General features: G+C 48.1%; 1 protein-coding gene across 1 annotated transcript in view; it reads left to right on the top strand.

The window, feature by feature from the left end:
- The first annotated feature begins 5028 nt into the window (after window positions 1-5028).
- Window positions 5029-13677, top strand: part of LOC143285031 (proton myo-inositol cotransporter-like) — a 210615-nt gene continuing 201966 nt past the window's right edge. Inside the window, exon 1 of the mRNA XM_076592206.1 lies at window positions 5029-6119. Coding sequence (XP_076448321.1) covers window positions 5829-6119 — 291 coding nt within the window. The 5' untranslated portion in view covers window positions 5029-5828. The remainder of the gene's footprint in view (window positions 6120-13677) is intronic.

Here is a 13677-nt window from a genome sequence, read left to right on the forward strand (position 1 = left end):
GTGTGGGGTGAGAGGTGAGGGGTGTGGGGTGAGGGGTATGGGGTGAGGGGTGTGGGGTGAGGGGTGTGGGGTGTGGGGTGAGGGGTGTGGGGTGAGAGGTGTGGGGTGAGAGGTGAGGGGTGTGGGGTGTGGGGTGAGGGGTGTGGGGTGAGGGGTGTGGGGTGAGAGGTGTGGGGTGTGGGGTGAGGGGTGTGGGGTGAGAGGTGAGGGGTGAGGGGTGTGGGGTGAGGGGTGTGGGGTGAGGGGTGTGGGGTGAGGGGTGAGGGGTGTGGGGTGAGGGGTATGGGGTGAGGGGTGTGGGGTGAGGGGTGTGGGGTGTGGGGTGAGGGGTGTGGGGTGAGGGGTATGGGGTGAGGGGTGTGGGGTGAGGGGTGTGGGGTGTGGGGTGAGGGGTGTGGGGTGAGAGGTGTGGGGTGAGAGGTGAGGGGTGTGGGGTGAGGGGTGAGGGGTGTGGGGTGAGGGGTGTGGGGTGAGGGGTGTGGGTTGAGGGGTGTGGGGTGAGGGGTGAGGGGTGTGGGGTGAGGGGTGTGGGGTGAGGGGTGAGGGTGTGGGGTGTGGGGTGTGGGGTGAGGGGTGTGGGGTGTGGGGTGAGGGGTGTGGTGTGTGGGGTGAGGTGTGAGGGGTGTGGGGTGATGGGTGAGGGGTGTGGGGTGGGGGTCTGTGGTGTGGTGTGTGGGGTGAGGTGTGAGGGGTTTGGGGTGATGGGTGAGGGGTGTGGGGTGGGGGTGTGTGGTGTGGGGTGAGGGGTGTGGGGTGTGGGGTGAGGGGTATCGGGTGAGGGTGTGGGATGAGGTGTGAGGGGTGAGGGTGTGCATGTCGGGTATATTCTTGTCTCCATAACCCACCGAACCCTGACATGGGTTACGGGATCTTTAACGCGCGTATTTGATCTTCTGCAAGAATATACACGCAGAAGAGGTTCAGGTCTGTACACCTGTTGACATGGGAGATCGGAAAAATCTCCACCATTGTTTCAAACCCAGGTGAATGTCCAACGTTTTAACCACTCGGCTGTTGCACCCACCAGACAGACAGATACAGATTCAGAGACAGAGACATAAGTCGAGACAGAGGCAGAGACAGAGACAGAGACAGAGGTGGTGAATTTGAAAACGAAAGTCGGTGTCACGGTGTAATGATTTTGTGATGACGAGGTTTGTCCATTTGCAATTTCCCTTTTGAAGAACTGGGACCATTGATTGAAGATCGACCTCTGTGTGTGTGTGTGTGTGTGTGTGTGTGTGTGTGTGTGTGTGTGTGTGTGTGTGTGTGTTTGTGAAGAGGACAGAGGGAGAATGTGTGTGTGTGTGTTTGTGTGCGTGCGTGCGTGCGTGCGTGTGTGTGTGTGTGTGTGTATATGTGTGTATGTATGTTGGGTATGTGTGTGTGTGCGTGTGTGTGTGTGTGCGTGCTTGCGTTCGTGTGTGTGTGTGTGTGCATGCGTACTTGCATATGTGTGTGTGCGTGTGCGTGTGCGTGCGCATATGTATGTATATATGTATACATGTATGTATGTTGGGTATGTATGTGTGTGCGTGCGTGTGTGTGTATGTGTGTGCGTGCGTGCGTGCATGTGTGTGTGTGTGCGTGTGCGTGTGCATGTGCATGTATGTATATATGTATGTATGTATATATGTTGGGTTTGTGTGTGTGTGTGTGTGCGTGTGCGTGTGCGTGCGTGCGTGCGCGTGTGTGTGTGTGTATGTGTGTGTATGCGCGCGCGCGCACGTGTGTGTGTGTGTGTGTAACCATGAAAAGAAAACAGAACGCGGTTTCTGCTTAAACCTTACCTGTGGTCATATTTTCTATAACCGATACGCTTTGAAACTAGATTCACATGCTGCGTACAGTATGTTCAACTCCTCAAGACAAAAGATACGAATGAATAAAACAAAAACAAAAACAAAAAAAAAGAAAAGAAAAAAAAAGAGCATAGCAAGGCACAAAAAGACGAACAAAAAACAAATTCCCAAACCGCAAACAGCCATTGACTCACAAACCAACCAAATGAACACACACAAAATCTCCAACAACTTCCTAACTTTCAACCACCACCACCACCACCACCACTATCGCCACCACCAGCACCCTATTAACACCCACAGCCCCCAAGACCCCCCAACCCCCACCCCACCCCCTGATGGAAGACTGACAGAACTGTCACAGAACGAGCAGGCAGTGCCTCCCGGGGACTTAGGACTACCAGAGCCACCACACAGCACACACACACACACACACACACACACACACACACAGCACACACACACACACACACACAGCACACACACACACACACACACACACACACACACAGCACACACACACACACACACACAGCACACACACACACACACACACACACACACAGAGCCAGCTCTATCGACACACGTTGCTGCCGCTGTTGCTGCTCTGCTCTGTCTCTGTCTCGGTCCCCCCCCCCCCTCTCTATCTCCAGTCTCTCTCACAGCGAGCCAGCCAACAGTTCTGGAACCGCCCCTTCCCTCCCCTCCCCTCCCCTCCCCTCTCTCTCTTCTCCCGTTCTCACTTACAGCCCGCCAGCTGCCTATAGCATCGCCATAGCCGCTGTGTTGTTGTCCTTGCTGGAGGTACAGAGGTGGCGGCAAGCTCACTGTCATCGTCGTCGTCGTGGTCGTTGTCGTCGTCGTGGCTGTTGTTGCCGGGACTTGCCTGCAGTGCTCCTGTCGCCGCGCTGAGGGAGAGGACTGGGTTGCTAGCAGTGCCTGCCGAAAGTCCTGTCCTGAGAGTTGGGCCGGGCTGGTTGGACGTGCACGGTGGTAGGGGGGGTTGCGTTCACAGGACTGTTGTGCTCTGGAAGAAGATAGAAGTCCTTCCCCTCTCTCCATCCTCCCCCCTCCCTTACTCTTGAGAGAAGAGTCAACACAGCCAGCGTCACGCTCCTGGCTCCCATCACTGGACTACAAGTAGTGAGAGCGACAAAGTTGTGTGGCTTCTGTGTGGAGTGGAGTGACTGACTTTAGGGAACGTGGATACTAGCTGGTAGGGGAGGAGGAGGAGGAGGAGAAGCGGTGTGGAAAGGGAGAGGAGAGAAGGGGGGGTGATTAGGGAGAGTTGGGAGGGAAACATTTAACGATCCACCCCGTGGTGCTTTGCTTTGCTCTGTTGTACCCAGTTGGATCGATTCGATCGGGGTACCGAGTGAGCCAGTGTGGTGACACTTACACACTTTGTGCTCGGTCTGACGGTGTCTGGCTAATGACGTGCTGGGCTGTATGGTGGGTGCATGGACATGTATAGTTGTAGCATGCCTGTCTGTCTGTCTGCCGGCCTGTTATACATCAACCGTCCATTCATTAGTTCTGCTGGTGCCGATGTGACTGCGCCAAAGCGCGTGGGGTGTGTGTGTGCGCGTGTGATGTTCTGAGGACCGTGGAATGAATGCTGGGGATTTCAGTGTTCAGTTCTGGATGCGTCAGCTACTTTAACGTCACTTTACTCAGTACCAGGAACTTTGGACTAAGAAACGGAGACAAGGCGAAACTGCTAACATACAACACATATCTGAGTTTTTTCATATTGACTTCAGTAACCAGGGTATGTTACGGGTGGAAAACTTGTGACGAGATTTTTCACTTTTTTCCTTTTATCTAGGAAAGCATCTGACGTCGTGTCCTAAATCGAAGTATACCTGTTTTCTACCTGCGCTTTCCCACCAACTAGCTCAAAACCGCTTCGGCATTTCTGAAACACCCTGACCCGTCTGATTTCACAGGATTCACACGTGACGTAAATTTATCGATATTTTTTTTGCACCGAATACCAGCAAGTTATTATCAGTGTCAACGTATCTCCGTGCCCCTCGGAACAAGAGAGAGAAACACATACCGGCTAAACTGTGTTCAATTACTCTGCTAGGAAAAAAAAAAACCCGAACAAGGTTGGAATTATCTTTTTGTGATCGTCAGTTTTAAGCTAACAGAAACTGAACGGTTCTGCCGAACACATTTCCCCTGAACGCGTTGTTCAGTTTTAGCCAAATCATATCACGAATTAAAAAAAGAAAAGAAAAAAAAAAGAAATATCATTGACGCAGATATGCGAGTATTTTTTGTTTGAATGAAAAAGGCAACAGGAGCGAAAATATATATGTCTTATCCTGTTAAAGTGAAAAGGGTGCAGTCTGTTTATATGCATGACATTTCCACTGCTCACTAGAGAAAAAAAAACACCTCCTCTGTGGTCCGGAAATAGACCATGCCAGTCGAGTTCATTATAGTCACAACCAGTTCCGGAGAATGACAATGACAGAAGTGAAATGTTCCGTGAATCCATCGCTTTCAGCAGATATAGCATGTAACAGTGCCTGCTAAAAAACAACAACAAAAAACAACAACAACAAAACAGCAAAAAACACACACACACACAAAAGCAACAAAGAAACACGTTCGTGATTCTGCTGTCTTTGCAATTAGCAGCTCCTCTTAATGTGTTTTAAATCGTCGTCATCCCTAAGGAATCACACAGGGCAGAACTGACGAAAAGAAACTGTCAACTATTTATATATATATGTACATATTTTTTATTGCTGACGTAATTTACATACTCAACATTTCCAGTGGAACTGCCCGAACTCACTTGCTGAATTTGTAATTGATACTGCCAAGTATTCTTATACATAAATCGAACTGTCTGTCTTATTGGTTAACACGGTTTTAAGACAGCCGCGGTGAGTTCGGTTTGTTTCTCGTTAGATAATTTCGGAGTAACTGTGTTCTGCTTTCCGATACTGAACTACTTTGATGCCGATTCTCCACGCCACAAGACGAAGAGGAAAGGCAGAATTGTCCTCAACTAGTCAACACGAGCATGAGAGACTGAACAAGCAACAGGAATAACTGTTTCGCAAAAAAAACAAACCCACCCAAAAAACAACTACCCAACCCAACAACCGTGAGCGGTAAATGAAGCAACATCATCATTAACGGACCAACGCAGTCGGTATTACCACAATCACCGCCGCCACCACCACCACCACCACCACCACCACCACCACCTCAACTACGACGACAAAGGGGAACGGAAATACAAAATCCCGCGCAACAGTGATCAACATCCAGAAACGCTACAACCACCCTCGTCCCTAAAACAATCAAAACTAGCACAGACGAACACAGAGCCGTCATCAAGGAATTCCATTTCCAGCCAACCACCCTCACAACTGCCGCCACCACAACTAAACAACAACCCCATCACCACCACCCACACCCCAACTGCCACCTCCACAATCAAAACACCACCACCACTAGCACAACTGTTGTTGCCATAACCCAAACCACAACACCACCACAACCACTACCACAACTGCTGCCACCACAGCCAAAACAATCACTACCACCACAACTTCTGTCGCCATTTCACAAGCCAGAACACCCCTACAACCACCACTACCGTCACAATAACCAAACCACCACCACTACCACAACCAAAACACTACCACCCCCACCATCACTACCACAACTGCCGTCACAACAACCACACCACCACCACCACCACTACTGCTACCACTACCACAACTTTAGTCACCACAACCATAACCGCCACAACCACCTCCAACATAACGCACAACAAAAGTCACAACCACAAAAAAAAAACCCACCACTACCGCCACCATTACTACAACTGTTACAACCACAAACCAAAACCCACCCACAACTAAACAACAACAGCCGCCTCAAACGACTACAACGACTTCTGATTAAAACAACCAAGAAACCAGCACCACCTTTACTACTACAACTGCTACCACCACAAACCACCCACCCACAACCACAACCACAACCACGATCACCATGGCGAGGGTGGGAAACACAGCAGGGGGGGCAGGAGGAGGCCCCAACACCACCAGTAGTGAACAGCAGCAGCCCCGGCCCAACAAACTCTACGACAACGAGGACGAGAAGCTGCACCTCAAGCTGGACAGTCTGCAGAGCAAGGTGAACACCCCGAGGTTCATCTACATCCTCACCTTCTTCGCCGCCCTGGGAGGCTTCCTCTTCGGCTACGACACGGGCGTCATCTCCGGGGCCATGATCCTGCTGAGGAACTCGCTCAGCCTGTCGTCCGTCTGGCAGGAGTTGATTGTGAGTATTTGGGGGAATGGGGCGGGGGGGGGGGGGGGGGGGGGCGGGGGGGGGGGAAGGGGGGGGAGGGGGAAAGAGAAGTGGGGAGTGGGGGTGGAGGGGGGGTGGGGGTGGTGGGGGGGGGGGGTCGGGGGCGTTTGTTTTGAGTCTGTGTGTGTGTGTGTGTTTGGTGAGGAGTGGGGGTGGGGGGGTGCGTGGGGTGGGTTGTAGGTGGGTGGGAGGTTGTGTGTGTGTGTGTGTGTGTGTGTGTGTGTGAGAAAGAGAGAGAATGTATGTTTGCATGTGTGTGCATGTGTGTGTGTGTGTGTGTGGGGGGGGTGGTGAAAGAGAGAGAATGTATGTTTGCATGTATGTGCATGTGTGTGTGTGTGTGTGTGTGTGTGTGTGTGTGTGTGCGTGCGTGCGTGCGTGTGTGTGTGTGTGTGTGTGTGTGTGTGATTTTGCTGCTGTGGTTGCATTGCGTTGGTTTCCTTGTTTCAAACACCTGTTGAGGAAGTCCGTTTGACAATGTCATCTGTGTTGGGGAGGGTTAATTGTGAGTATGGGCCTTCAGGTCTCTGAGAGTGTGTGGAGTGGGTGTTGGTGGTGGGGTGTTAGTGTGTGTTAGTGTTAGTGTTAGTGTGTGTGTGTGTGTGTGTGTGTGTGTGTGTGAGTGTGTTTGTGTGTGTGTGTGTGTGTGTGTGTGTGTGTGTTTCAGTTTCAGTTTCAGTAGCTCAAGGAGGCGTCACTGCGTTGGGACAAATCCATATACGCTACACCACATCTGCCAAGCAGATGCCTGACCAGCAGCATAACCCAACGCGCTTAGTCAGGCTTTGAGAAAAAAAAAGTAAATAAATAATAGATAAATACATAAAAAAAAGAACTACTACTACTAATAATAATATGTATAAGAAGTCAGCTATAAGCGTACAAAAAAAAAAGAAGAAAAAAGAGACAATAATGATGATAAATGAGCAAATAATGTAAAAAATGCAGACACACATTCACACATACACACACATATGCATATCAGATATACACCAAACATGCAGTTTCACAGATATGAAAGCACAGTCAAATACACATAAACATAAATGAGCCCCAACACACACACACACACACACACACACACATTACCCTGCACCCCCTCTACCCCCCTCCTACACACACACATTTCTAGGCTACGTATCGCAGCTTCCACGGCACACACACACACACACACACAGGCACACTTACTTGTACAAGCACACACACATACGCCCATATCCCCCACCCCCAACCCCCCACACATATATACAAAGATATACATATGCACACCCGCACGTTCTAATATTCCGTTGCTCCCACAGTGTAGGCATGCATACACACACATACCTCGTCCTCATCCTCTGTGTGTGTGAAGTTCCCGCGTGCGTTCAGTCTGTTTTTTTCTGTTGTGGTCACACAAGGTTTCTTTCCAATACTTGCTGAGAAAGCCCGTCAGTATGTCATATGTGTGTGTGTGGGTGAGGGATAGGGTGGGGGTTGGGGGGGGGGGCGAAGGAGGAGATGTTGTTGACAGTGCGTACGGTCGTCACGACCTGAGTGGATGCAGTGTCGTTGCGTGTATTTTCTGTGTTGCAGTTGTGATTGTGTTGGCCGCCATTCTTTCTCTGTCTGTGGACCTTGCAGTTGGAATGAACTTCCTCTTTCGCTTCATCAAGTCTCCACACTCAGCTCTTTCAAGTCTGGCCTTAAAACCCACCTCTTCCTAAAATAGCCTCCCTTGCCTGCCTCTTCCTTGTCTTTAGTTTCTACAGTTTTAGAGTTATGCATGCGTGTGAATGACTGGTGCGAAAGCGCTTTGATTTGTCTCTGCACAAGATTCAGCGCTATATAAATACCATTATTATTACTGTTCTGTAGGTTTGTTCAATGCAGAAACACACAGAAATGCAGTCACATTCTCTGTCTTTTCATTCCTTTCTCTCACAGTGACATTGCGCTGGTTTCCTTGTTTCAAACACCTGTTGAGGAAGTCCGCTTGACAATGTCATCTTGTGTTGGGGAGGGTTGATTATGAGTATGGGCCTTCAGGTCTCTGAGAGTGTGTGGGGTGGGTGTGGGTGTTGGTGGTGGGGTGTTAGTGTGTGTTAGTGTGTTAGTGTGTGTGTTAGTGTGTGTGTGTGTGTGTGTGTGTGTGTGTGTGTTGCGATTCCCCCCCCCCCTCCATTCCATTGCCATTGCTACGTCTGTGGTGGGCTTTGTGATGAAGTCTTTCCTCGGTGAGGGAGGAAGGTGGCAGAATGGTTAAGACGCTTATTTGAAAATACAGTGTTCGTGAGGGTCTGTACAGTGTTCGTGAGAGTCTGTACAGTGTTCGTGAGAGTCTGTACAGTGTTCGGGAGGGTCTGTACAGTGTTCGGGAGGGTCTGTTCGTGAGGGTGTGTACAGTGTTCGTGAGGGCCTGTTCGTGAGGGTCTGTACAGTGTTCGTGAGGGTCTGTACAGTGTTCGTGAGGGTCTGTACGTGAGGGTCTGTACAGTGTTCGTGAGGGTCTGTACAGTGTTCGTGAGGGTCTGTATAGTGTTCGTGAGGGTCTATGCAGTGTTCGTGAGGGTCTGTACGTGGGGGTCTGTATAGTGTTCGTGAGGGTCTGTGCAGTGCTCGTGAGGGTCTGTACGTGAGGGTCTGTACAGTGCTCGTGAGGGTCTGTACGTGAGGGTCTGTATAGTGTTCGTGAGGATCTGTACAGTGTTCGTGAGGGTCTGTATATTTTTCTTGAGGATCTGTACAGTGTTCGGGAGGGTCTGTTCGTGAGGGTCTGTACAGTGTTCGTGAGGGTCTGTACGTGAGGGTCTGTATAGTGTTCGTGAGGATCTGTACAGTGTTCGTGAGGGTCTGTATAGTTTTCTTGAGGGTCTGTACAGTGTTCGTGAGGGTATGTTCGTGAGGGTCTGTACAGTGTTCGTGAGGGTCTGTACAGTGTTCGTGAGGGTCTGTACGTGAGGGTCTGTACAGTGTTCGTGAGGGTCTGTACAGTGTTCGTGTGTTCGTGAGGGTCTGTACAGTGTTCGTGAGGGTCTATGCAGTGTTCGTGAGGGTCTGTACGTGAGGGTCTGTATAGTGTTCGTGAGGGTCTGTGCAGTGCTCGTGAGGGTCTGTACGTGAGGGTCTGTACAGTGCTCGTGAGGGTCTGTACGTGAGGGTCTGTATAGTGTTCGTGAGGATCTGTACAGTGTTCGTGAGGGTCTGTATAGTTTTCTTGAGGGTCTGTACAGTGTTCGTGAGGGTCTGTACGTGAGGGTCTGTACGTGAGGGTCTGTATAGTGTTCGTGAGGGTCTGTACGGGAGGGTCTGTATAGTGTTCGTGAGGATCTGTACAGTGTTTGTGAGGGTCTGTACGTGAGGGTCTGTATAGTGTTCGTGAGGATCTGTACAGTGTTCGTGAGGGTCTGTAAAGTTTTCTTGAGGGTCTGTACAGTGTTCGTGAGGGTCTGTACGTGAGGGTCTGTATAGTGTTCGTGAGGGTCTGTTCGTGAGGGTCTGCATAGTGTTCTTGAGGATCTGTACAGTGTTCGTAAGGGTCTGTATAGTGTTCGTGAGGGTTTGTACGTGAGGGTCTGTACAGTGTTCGTGAGGGTCTGTACGTGAGGGTCTGTACAGTGTTCGTGAGGGTCTGTACGTGAGGGTCTGTATAGTGTTCGTGAGGGTCTGTATAGTGTTCGTGAGGGTCTGTATAGTTTTCTTGAGGGTCTGTACAGTGTTCGTGAGGGTCTGTACGTGAGGGTCTGTATAGTGTCCGTGAGGGTCTGTATAGTGTTCGTGAAGATCTGTACAGTGTTCGTGAGGGTCTGTACGTGAGGGTCTGTATAGTGTTCGTGAGGATCTGTACAGTGTTCGTGAGGGTCTGTATAGTTTTCTTGAGGGTCTGTACAGTGTTCGTGAGGGTCTGTACGTGAGGGTCTGTACAGTGTTCGTGAGGGTCTGTACGTGAGGGTCTGTATAGTGTTCGTGAGGGTCTGTACGTGAGGGTCTTACAGTGTTCGTGAGGATCTGTACAGTGTTCGTGAGGGTCTGTAGTGTTCGTGAGGGTCTGTATAGTGTTCGTAAGGATCTGTACAGTGTTCGTGAGGGTCTGTATAGTTTTCTTGAGGGTCTGTACAGTGTTCGTGAGGGTCTGTATAGTGTTCGTGAGGGTCTGTACAGTTTTCCTGGGGGTCTGGGTCCGATTTCCGCTCTTGCCCTTTCTCCCAGTAGACTACAAAATTGACTGGAAAATCAAACTGAGCGTCAAATCATTCGGATGAGACGACGAACCGATATCCGTGTGCAGCACGCACTTGGCGCACTGAAAAACAAGAACCCAGGGCAACTAAAGTGTTGTCCTGTGAAAATTCCATAGAAGAAATCCCTTTATTTTTTCTTTGGGTGGCAATTATAGTATAGCTGTGTTGTTTCAATGCAGAGAAAAATTGTCCCCCATAGTCTGTGTTATTGTGTTGTTGTTTTTTCAAGTCCTACTTTCGCCGTTCATCCCAGCTTCGGTTTTTTTCCCTCTGCTGCCCCGTTCCTGTAGGGAATCGCTGTCAAATCTTTGGTGCTGGCATATTCATGAGGACGGTCGCTGGAGGGATGGAATGACGGTCTCTGCTCTGGGGGAGGCGCTTTCATCAGTCTGGCTCCTCGACTAGACGATTATTGACGTCAGTAGGGGGGGGGGGGGTGTCTTAGATTGCTTGTGTCTGTGGAAAAAACGTTTCGATGGTCATTGAAACGTTTCGCGTCTGTTCTTTGTGTTGGGTTTTTTTTTTTTTTTTTTTTATCCTCATCACCATCATCATCATTGCTATTATTGTTATTGTTATTATCATCATTACTGCTGTTCCTTTTGTTATTACTATACATAGTAATATCAACATTATTATCATTGATATTCATAGCGCTAACCTTCGGCCAGAGATCAAACTCAAAGCGCTTTACAAACGTTCATTTGCACAATATATATATATATATATGTACAAATGGATTTTTCTTCAGAACTTTGCCAGGGATAACCCTTCTTGTTGCCGCGGGTTCTCTGACGTGACATGGGTTCATCGTTTTATCCGATTGACTAGCGTCCAGACCACCACTGAAAGTCTGGTGGAGGAGGAGAAAACGCTGGTGAGCGACAGCTGGGGGTACTCGGTGAGCCTGTCCTCTGATACTGGCTGGAGGCAGCTGCGTGTCTTCTGCATGTGAACCTCTGTGGGTGGGGGAGCACTGCTCATGCATAGATTTTCTGCTTTGCTGTTGTGATTACTTGTCTTAATTTGTTGTCGTAATTAAAGTGTCGTGCTTGTTTTCAAAACAAAACGAAAAACAAACTGGTCAAACTCCACGAGCTTCTCCCACGTGTGACAGAAATTGGTTTGGGAACTATGTGCCGGCGATATTGGAATAAAAGCTGAACTTTTTTTTTGAAATTTGATTCGTTGAGTATGTCAGCTGAGAAACTCATGAGTCCCATCCTCTGTGTAAATGGGTTAACCGGGAGATGTTTTTTTTTCTTTTGTGTGTGTGTGAATGTTTGCTGGTGATGATTTTTTTTATGTGATTGTGTTCGTTTGTTGAATTACATAGCTGAGGAGCCCCTCAATGTGATAAGAGTAAGAGTTGGCTCTGTGAGTATGTTGCTCATGACTGTTGATGTGTGTATGTTTCGACGATGACTCATGTATGGTTAACTTACTCAGTACGGCCAGTCCTCTCTTCTCCTCTACACAGACCCCTCGGATGTCCAGTGGGTGTCTGAATGACCCAACCTTTAGCTTCCGTCGTCAGAATTGTGGTATTCTTTGTCAACATTCACTTCTCCAGTATAACAGCCTTCCGCTTGCAATATTTTGATGATGGTAATTGGGATGAAACGCTGTTAACGTCGTCTCTTTCGCCGTTCGTATGGAGAGAGTTAAGTTCTTACTGATCGTTCATTGTTTTGAAGAAGTGAAAAATAACTTAACACTGAAGGCAGGCAAAGCGCGGCGGGAGCAGTCTCCGGGACTCCTTGTGCTATGTTTCTGGCCCTGCTGTTGTGATGCGGCCATCTGATCAGGCATTTTGTTCAGCAGATGTGGTGTAGCGTATATGGATTTTGTCCGAACGCAGTGATGTCTCTTTGAGAAACTAAACTGAACTGTTGTAAAACGCAGTGACGCCTGTTTGAGAAACTAAACTGAACTGTTGTAAAACGCAGTGACGCCTGTTTGAGAAACTAAACTGAACTGTTGTCAAACGCAGTGATGCCTTTTTGAGAAACTAAACTGAACTGTTGTAAAACGCAGTGATGCCTTTTTGAGAAACTAAACGGAACTGTTGTAAAACGCAGTGATATTTCTTTGAGAAACTAAACATAACTGTTGTAAAACGCAGTAATGCCTGTTTGAGAAACTAAACTGAACTGTTGTAAAACGCAGTGATGCCTGTTTGAGAAACTAAACTGAACTGTTGTAAAACGCAGTGACGCCTGTTTGAGAAACTAAACTGAACTGTTGTAAAACGCAGTGACGCCTGTTTGAGAAACTAAACTGAACTGTTGTAAAACGCAGTGACGCCTGTTTGAGAAACTAAACTGAACTGTTGTAAAACGCAGTGACGCCTCTTTGAGAAACTAAACTGAACTGTTGTAATTCAACTTTGGACTCACTGACTTTGTGTGTATGTGTGTGTGTGTGTGTGTGTGTGTGTGTGTGTGTGTGTGTGTGTGTGTGTGTGTGTGTGTGTCCCTCAGTTTGGGACATTTTGCTTTCTATGTTACGATGACGATGAATGATGATGGAGGCGATGAAGATGCTGCTATGCGGTGTGGGCTTCATTTTACGTTTGGGACACCTTGTTGAGGCTGCACTCTCATGATGACAATATGCATCTGCTTGTTCCTCGGCCAGGCTGAGAGATACAGATATCTGCAGTACAGGCCTGACAAATCAGTTTCGTCATCACCTAACTTCGAGTACGTATATCATCGGATGGACTAGTCTGTTATACGATGCTTTCTGGTATGGTGTTGAGGAACACTATCATCGGATAGAATAACCTATTACGCTATGCTTTTTGGACTATAGTGCTGAACAACAATGTAGCTAATTCGAACTTCGAATACGTATGTTATCTGATAGAACAGCGTGCTAAGTTGTCATGCTTTTTTGGGTAGGGTATTGAGCAACACTGTCATCAGATAGAATAACCTGTTAGGCTGTGCTTTTTGGGGTTTGTTGTTTTTTGTTGTTGTTGGTATGTTGTTGAACAATGTATCTGCTTTCACCTTACCATAAGCCTCGCACCTCTCTTGCCTGATATATATATATATATATATATATATATATATATATATATACACATATATATATGTTATACACACACACACACACACACAGAGATATATATATATATGTTATACACACACACACACACACACAGATATATATATATATATGTTACACACACACACACACACACATATATATATATATATATATATATATATATATATATGTTACACACACAGAGAGATATATATATATATATATATATTATACAGACACAGACACACACA

This window comes from Babylonia areolata, chromosome 8, assembly GCF_041734735.1.
Source record: "Babylonia areolata isolate BAREFJ2019XMU chromosome 8, ASM4173473v1, whole genome shotgun sequence".
NCBI lineage: Eukaryota > Metazoa > Mollusca > Gastropoda > Neogastropoda > Buccinidae > Babylonia > Babylonia areolata.